Source organism: Eucyclogobius newberryi, unplaced genomic scaffold (assembly GCF_026437365.1).
Source record: "Eucyclogobius newberryi isolate DKJ021-1_F unplaced genomic scaffold, fEucNew1.0.hap1 SCAF_8, whole genome shotgun sequence".
NCBI lineage: Eukaryota > Metazoa > Chordata > Actinopteri > Gobiiformes > Gobiidae > Eucyclogobius > Eucyclogobius newberryi.
In genome coordinates, this window is record NW_027316500.1 from 15,306,977 (window position 1) to 15,315,391 (window position 8,415).

At 43.7% G+C, this 8,415-nt stretch overlaps 2 protein-coding genes across 2 annotated transcripts; one reads left to right on the forward strand and one right to left on the reverse strand.

Moving 5' to 3' along the window:
- The first annotated feature begins 321 nt into the window (after positions 1 to 321).
- On the forward strand, positions 322 to 3,731 carry gdf10a (growth differentiation factor 10a). Its single transcript, XM_072436319.1, has 3 exons — positions 322 to 767; positions 1,642 to 2,702; positions 2,775 to 3,731. The coding sequence occupies exons 1-3, from the start codon at positions 542 to 544 to the stop codon at positions 2,964 to 2,966; spliced, it is 1,479 nt and encodes a 492-aa protein (XP_072292420.1). The 5' UTR covers positions 322 to 541; the 3' UTR covers positions 2,967 to 3,731.
- Positions 3,732 to 6,411: 2,680 nt separating this feature from the next.
- Positions 6,412 to 8,202, reverse strand: znf488 (zinc finger protein 488). The gene is made up of 3 exons (XM_072436814.1): positions 7,993 to 8,202; positions 7,634 to 7,862; positions 6,412 to 7,562 (listed from the first exon to the last, which is right to left on the reverse strand). The coding sequence occupies exons 1-3, from the start codon at positions 8,197 to 8,199 to the stop codon at positions 6,577 to 6,579; spliced, it is 1,422 nt and encodes a 473-aa protein (XP_072292915.1). The 5' UTR covers positions 8,200 to 8,202; the 3' UTR covers positions 6,412 to 6,576.
- Positions 8,203 to 8,415: the final 213 nt, after the last annotated feature.

Here is an 8,415-nt window from a genome sequence, read left to right on the forward strand (position 1 = left end):
TCTAATATGGGCAACATAAAAATGCAACAACAACAAACAATAGCCCTATGTGTTTCTTGGCTAATTATGTGTCAAAAACACTTACTGGAAGTGATGTGGTGAAGTGGAAAGACTGCGGTGTCTGGATACAAACACATTGCGTTTTATAAAACACGTTTTGACCCAGATCAGTCCGCTTCTCACTTAATTGTCCTCCTTTTCTCGCGCTCCTCATGATTAAGTGTATCATGGCTGTGCGCGGGGGGCGGGAGGCGCGCTGACCTGAGCTCGTGGGTGAGCCCCTGGTGCGGCCCTGGTGCGCCCTCGTTGGCTGTGGCAGGAACATACGTCAGCGGCTCTCGGCAGCTTCACTAAGCTCCTGGCGCTCACTGTCGCACATGGAAAAGTAACTGCTCCAACTGTTGCCTCGACACAAGGACTTCAGCCGCATCACGTTGGAGCGTCTCAAAGTGGAAAGAACTGTCTGCGCGCGACTTAGAGAGACATTATCCACGGACAGTTTCGTGCTCACAGACAGATTTGGATTTGACCGTTTTTGGAGATGCTTTTCCCGCACCTGTTCCTGTTGTGCGGGTGCTTACTGGGCGCAGCGGGCTTTGGGGACGCACAGGAGAGACGCGTCCCGCATTCACCATTGGATAACTTTACGGACGACATGGGGCAGGAGGACACGCTCTCACGACACATGTTCAGAGTGTTCGAGAAGAGCCGCAGGGACAAGCGGCTCAGGGAGGGCAACACTGTGAGGAGCTTCAGAGCCACGCCAGGTGAACGTTTCAAACTACTTTGAGGTTCAGAATGTTTGAAATACCAACAAGTCTGGTTGTCTCCGCCATTAGACAAGGTTTACCACTCACTGTGGGAGCTTGGCTATGTTAAAAAAAAAAAGAGCAATTGTTTTCAGCTCTGTCCGATCAAGCACAGGACGAATGAGACGCGGTGCCAATCGGCCTGTGTGAAGCCGCAGTGGTGTTTAGGAGCTGCTCCACTGCCACAGCATCCACTTTCCTGTTATGTGTGACTGCGTCCTGGAGTCAGAAGGGTTACATCAGCCGCCTCTCTCTGTCTGATGCCGTTTTTAAAAACACAACCCATAGGCATTTATATATCCCACAAAGTTCTCAAATGGCATATCATAACACGCTTGTATTTTGACTGCAGAGGCGGGGTGTAATCCAAGTCGAGATGTAAAGCACTTTTCACAACAATGTAAGATCTGTTCAATCAGTTGATAATGTCTTGGTGTCTGGGAAGAAAGTGCTGGTTGTATTAGACTTAAGAGAAAGGCTAAAGCTTAAACTAAACTAAGCTTTTCCATATGCAGTCTGAATAAAGGGTTAATACAGTAACCCAAGAGTCTCCTTTACTTCTGCTCCATTCTTACACAATGGACAATAACTCAGTTGTAAAAATTAACTGAATGATTATGCAACGTTCTTCCAAATACCTAAGGGACCTGTAAGTTCAGTTGGAACCTAAAGTGCAAGGACATAGTTAATAATAGTAAATACAAATTCTATATTGTGTTTTTATGGTTTCTGCGTACAAAACCCTAATGACTACATCTGCAAATGAAGAGTGGTCTATGTACTCATATTGAGCTTTGTTCACGTGACACTGACTGATTTATTATCATTGCAGAACCCTCTGATCAAAGGACGGTGTACAGCGTAAACCTCACGACCCTGCAGGACTCCGAGGTCATCCTCTCGGTTACATTTCACTTCCTGTTGGAGCGGCGCCCACCTCATAAACCCTGGTTCTGTAAACGCTTCAAGAACTCTTTATGTCATTCTCCAGCCGTCCACTCAGCCATGTCCGTCAGCCTGCTCCTTCGCTCTGTCTCATCTGGGTCAGAGGTCAGTTCGGGGTCAACAGGGTCACTCCTAGGCAACGTAACCTTCCATCCCCACAAGAGAGGGGTGTGGCAGATGAAAGATCTGACCCAGGTCATAATGGAGGCACGGGACAGGGGTCAGCTCCTGCTATCACTGGAGATGGACGTGGGCTCGCAGTACCACTGGAGTCCTGCGGAGGTGCTCTCCACAGGAAGTCTGCCTTACTTTTTGGTGTATGCTGAGGATCAGGCGCTTGGAGAACCGAACAGTGTTGCTGCAAGTCTTCAGAGATACGATCCATCTGTGGAGGCCGGGGATCCCTCTCATTTCCCACAACACAAACCTAACACTGCTCCAGGACGAGTGAGGAGGGCCCTCATCCACAATAACGAGCTACCGGGCATCAACTACAAATCTGATGGGTACAGGAAGGAGGACATGTTGGAAAGTTCTTGGTATCTTGGACTTAAAGTTAAGCCAGGACAGAAACAGAAGAAAAAGTTAAACCGTCAGAATAAGGTGATGGACCAGAGTAAAGATGCAGAGTTGTCGAGAGAGGCAGAAAAAGCCTCAGTAAGAATTCACAATGAGGAATCCACAACACAAGGACAAAGGTACGAGAGGAGGAACAGTGACAAGAAGCACAAAGGCAGTTCAACTCAAGAGTCTCCACTTTTGAATTTTGATGAAAAGACAATGCGTAAAGCCCGCCGGAGACAGTCCAGTGAGAGTCATGAAAGGACCTGTTCTAGGAGAAACTTGCGGGTGGATTTTGCAGATATTGGCTGGAGTGAGTGGGTTATTGCACCCAAGGCATTTGATGCCTACTACTGCGCTGGTACTTGTGGTTTTCCATTACCCAAGGTAGGACAGGGACTATATTCTATGTTATTTAAAGGTAAATATCCCCTGCTAAACTCAATTCTCTTTTTGCAGATTACCAGGCCATCTAACCATGCCACCATACAGAGCATTGTCCGAGCTGTTGGGATCATTCCTGGGATCCCTGAACCATGCTGTGTCCCAGAGAAGATGAGCCCGCTGCCTGTGCTGTACCAGGACGAAGCCAACAACCCAGTGCTTAAAGTCTACCCCAATATGTCTGTCCAGTCCTGCTCCTGCAGATAGGGGCTGAGCCATTTAACAGGAGAAAAAGACAAAACAGGTTTGAACCTTTGGTTTACTGCGGTTTTGTGAAGTAACTGGACATGTTTTTTCCTTGTGGAACATATAGCCTCTTGAGAAATTACTTCCACCTTGTTGGTCCCGCGGCAGCAAACCTGGAGAGACTCGTTGTCTGGAGTCTGTCTCAGCCACAGGAACAGGCTCAGGACTACACATGTCTCAGAGCAGTTGTTTTGATTTTGGCGATATTGGAAATTGCATGGACAGCAACATTTAAGGGAATTTTCCCTTTGATCTAATGTTCAAAAACAGCTTGCAGCGGGTTCAAACTCGTGTTGTCTTCGGATGCAAAAGCTACAATGAAAGACTTTATCAGTGTGTCATCGGGCAGCTCAGCAGTCATTCACACATGACTGCATATATTAATTTGTTACATACTATGTACAGCTGTAGTTCATCTAAAGATAATTATAGGCCAGATTGTACAAACATGCCATTGTAATGTCTTTACAAGACTGAGGATACTTAAAAGTCTTGTTTTGTGTATGTAAAAAAGGAAGTATTCATCTGGCTTTCATTTATGTGCCCTTATAATGCTGGGAAAGTTAACAGAAATATTTTTCTATTTTAAATGTGAAACTTGACAATGTGTCAGGGTTTATAGGTTCTGTTACTCTGTGTTATATTAGACACTATTTTATAAATGTGTTTCTTAATTTATAAAAGAATGTGTGTCTTTGCGTTAGAATAAAATAATTTAATTCCATACATTTTAAAGGATTGCTGTTAAGTGTTATTTTGAGTCAACATGTTTGTCTTATGTTAATTCTTTGGACCGTTTAAAACACTACAAAGGCCGGAAAGTCCCACTCACAGATACCCAGCATTCCACTGAAGCTCCTTGAAGCCATTACCACCCCACACCAAAGCCTCTTGTCCAGCGAACGATGTGGCCGCGCCGGATTAATGGCGGCAGAAGGAAGCAGACTTATGCGGGAATTAGACCAGAGCCACTCCGACTTCAAAACACAATGCACTTCCTCTCTATCGGTGCCTACGACCCACAGTTAAACATCCCAAGTGCAGGATGCTCCCTTCAATGGCCTTTTAACACGGATGTTTAGGGAAAGGTCTAATTCATGGTTTCAGTCAAGTGCAGGATGAAAACAAAATGACAGTGCACCTTTGTATCATTAACCTTAGTTAGTTTGGAGTTCTTAGCCTGGAGTCGCAGTCGGCCCCGTAGCACCACATCTGTTTGTAACAACGCACGCTTTGATGTCTGCGCAAAACACTGGACGCTAAATTTGTCTCAATGACGATAGGATTGCTGGAAACCACTCCTAATGTATAGACTTGCATGTAATACTGGCTGTCTGGCTGTGTAGCTATTAGTCCAGCTCTAAAATACAGCAATCTGGAGTATCATGACCCTGAAGGGATTACATTTAATACTTGGCTGCAGATGCTGAATAAAAATAGTCATAAAAAGCCAAATGTCAACACTCGGATAACATTTAAAAGGTTGGCATAACGCATTTCACAGACATTCCTTGACTAGAATGTAAAATACTCATGCTTAACAACGCTGCAGGTTTTATGCATTAACAAAAATGCAGTTTGATATTTCAGGAAAGGTTCAGTAAAGGGTCAATAGGTCGTGTTGTTGTGATTTGAGCCGGAGCACAGGTCAAATGTTTAGATTGCAGATTGGCTTGGTTAATATTTGTGCAATTACTGGGCCTGTCCACATGAAAGAAAAACAGGCAGTTCAGCGTCTTCTCTGTCAAGGGAAATAAACAAAGATTTAGATTTTTGATTTTGATGTGATGAAGTCACATATTTCAGAGATGTTTTTAATGATCAAATAAAAGAATCAAGATGGGCCTTCATTTGCAAGATTGTTTGCCCCACTCACTAAAGAACCAATAGATTTAGTGAATTATCGAGCCAATGGAACAAGCATTTGGCCCTGAATAAGTCCATTTCTGTATTTGTGTTAAAGTTCAGGCACTATATTACCACCGTAAGACTGAACCATAGTTTCACCAGGTATTGTTCTGTTCCTTACACTTACACACAACAAGAGCATATACGATTAAATTGGGATCTTCAACTATGACAGTCTGACATCAGTGCTTTTCTGTTTATTATATCCATATGCAATTCATATTCCTCTGTTCTTCATGCTCTGAGTGTGAACTCTCAGAAGACGCATATTTTACTTCCTCTTGAAGACAATATAAAGCAAATGAGTACATGAATTGTGATAGAATAAAAAATGTGATCTATAGATGAGATTGTGATCCACATTTTTTTATATTATTAACAATAATAATCCATTAATTTATCTTACAGTATTTTTACATTCTATATTTTGCAGTACAATCTGCATACACACATAACCAAGCTTGCCACCACAAGCACACTTTACTAAAGACTATTCACAATGGTCTATTCCAGGCAGCAAAACCACAGCAGTCTCGGCTCATTTTCAAAAAAAGGAAAGAAAGAAAGAAAGTCAAAAGTAAGGAACCAAGAATAATATTTGTTTTTCCACAAAATGACTGTTCAATTAATGGGCAGCAATAGAGCCATTATTGGGCAACAGAGGGACCTTAGTGTGCAGACTAGAATAGCTTTTTCCCTCAACGTTAAGTCAGCCTGGGAAAATAATACATCCATTCTATGAGTTAGAATGCAGTGACCACATGCAACAAAATTAACCATCAAAACAAATGTAATTAGTACAACGTAAAACAACATGATTACAGAAAACTATTGGCATTGAGTACTAAAGGGTCATCATTGTTATGAAACGATAAGCTGGTGTGAATACTACCAGTAAAGACTTGCTTCAATTAGCAAAAATGTAAAGTTATCCTGAAAACTATATGTTCAAAGTGTGTTTCATGTTGTTTTGAAGGCTGGAGGCTCACAAAACTATCATAAGAACACAGGGGGAAAAAACAACTTTCACATAAAGAATTTGTGACCTTTTGCTTACTTTGGTAGATCTTAAAAAGCAGAGACTTGACCTTCTTTTGAACCTTGTGGCTTCTCTTGCCTCATTACCTGCAACAGAAAGAGCTATTTATCTGCACCAAGACTGAGCTGATTAAGCCACAAACAGGGCTTTAGTGGGAATCAAATCAAGTAAGAAACTGTTACAAAATGTTAATCAGTTCAGCTGTCTTTTGCTTAACAGACACTGATAATAATAGGCCTAATAACATTTTTCAATAAATATTTTATTAATTGTGTTGTACAAAATAAAGCTATGACAAAAAGCTGGGGGAATAGTCACCATCAACCAGAGGAAGCAAAAACAAACACATTTCAATAATGCTTGAGAAACAAACAAACACACACACACACAAACAAAAGGCTTTTCAGTTTGTATTTTTTTTTTCAGTTCAAATGTGCAAAAACAAAGTTTTTTCCCCACAAAGTTCAAAACTATTTGACCGCATTTACATTTCATAAGGCAGTCACGCAGGCAAACACACAGTGCACGTACCTTTGTCTCCCCCTAGTGGAGAGACTACATTCACTACTAGTTTAATTGAGTTAAATAATGAATAAATAAATAATGTCCAAGTCCGTGGTGTGGTCAATTATGGGAGGTCATATGTCTAGAAAGGTGATGTCGTTCCCGAAAGTACTCGTGACAAATGGGGCAGGTCAGTTTCTCCTCTCGCCTCCTTTTCACTTGAGATTCGGCGGCAAATTCCTTTTTATGATGTGAGCGCATGTGGAACACGAGGTCAGAGGTCATGCGGAAGGACAAGTTGCATTTGGCGCACCAGTTTTGCACAGAAACACCAAAAGAAGTGAAAGTAGGAGGAAGCGCGGTGAGAGAGGCCGGAGGAGATGACTTGGAGTGAAGATGAACTGTGCCGATGCTTCGAGACCAGTGTTCAGGCGCGTAATGGAACGCACTGTTCAGCGCCACCGCCGAGGACAAAGATCTGTGCACATCTGTGTTCAGAACACTGGATGTCATCAAGTTGTATCCCATCAGGGCTCTGGAAGATGCCACGGGAGCTGTCATGTCCTCAACGCCGCTAGAGGCCGCTGGTGGTGCAATGTTGAGAGGAAAGGTCCTTTTAAGAGGTTTGCAAAAAGCACTTTTCATTTCTCCGTGAGTGTTGGACCGAATGAATGAAAATGCGCTGCTGTTGGAGCTCTCCCCTGTCTCCAACTGTGCACTCGTCTTTGTATCGAGCCCGTCGTCTTTTTTACATCCACTTTTATCCGCGCTTGGAGCTGCCACTGCCGGCTGTCCATATGTTGTGATGTTGGCATCATTTGAGATATTTGTTTTCTCCAACAAAACTGCTTTAAAACTTTTGTGATAAAGTGTATCCTCATACTTTCTTTTCTTTGGTGAAACGTTCAAAGCCGCCTCCAGTTTGTTTTTCTGTTCCAAATCCCTGGCGATGTTGTGGAAGTCTGTCACTTTGTGCGTCCTTCTGCTGATGCTGTGCACCATGTGTTTAGTGTAGTCTGGGCTCATGTGGCTGCAGAGGAAGCGGCAGTGGGCCAGGAAGGGATATTCATGTTCAAACACCTGACTGCATCTGGCACACTTAAAGTCTGTGAGGGGAAACAAAAGTGAGACAATTGTAGACGTGAATGTGCAGCACTGCGCGCACAAGACCTTTTACCTTGAGAGAGCTCTCTCCTCAACTCTATGAATCCCAGCAGGCGACACAGCTCCTCGTCGTACCACACGAGGAGCTCCTCTTCGGGCCGCACCTCCCGCGTGGTGCGTATGTGAAGCTGCTCTGCTTCCAGAAAGGCCTCTGTGTTCTGCTCCTGTGCGTTACGCGCTGCTTGGATGAGGCGCAACCAAGAGAGCAGCAGCGCAGAGTTACTGAAAGCCTCGGGGTCCACCTGTAAACAAGAAAAGAGTCAGAATGAGGCCCTACATGCAGCAGACTAGACCTTTAGGCGTCTGTCCAGAGTTTACAGCTTTGACATAGGATGCGACTGAATAAACATAATGAAGTATAATCACTCATACCCTGAATACATAGGCTTTGCTCCGGGTATCACTGGACTTCTGGGCTATGAAAGTGATGCTGTCACTTGTGCCCTGAAGCGCGCACGGGCCGAAACAGGTGCCAGACGGGATGCTGCGCGTGACCACCACACTGTGTACGTCTGGAGGAGGCTGCATGGGTTTACTTTCACCAGACCACGCGAACCGAGGAACCAACGTGGGCTCCATTGATAAACTGTAAAAAACAACAACAAATGCATGTGTTAATAAAGTCATCCAGTGAAGATCACAAATAAACTACATTGTATTTAAACTTCTTTCACGGCGGTGGCCAGACTAAACCCTCAATTTCGTGAAGAGATCAAATCATCTGCTTCCCAACATTTCCATCCTGCTTTGTTTGGTTTTTGCTTTGCTTCCCCTTTTGTCTTCCCATCTGCTGCA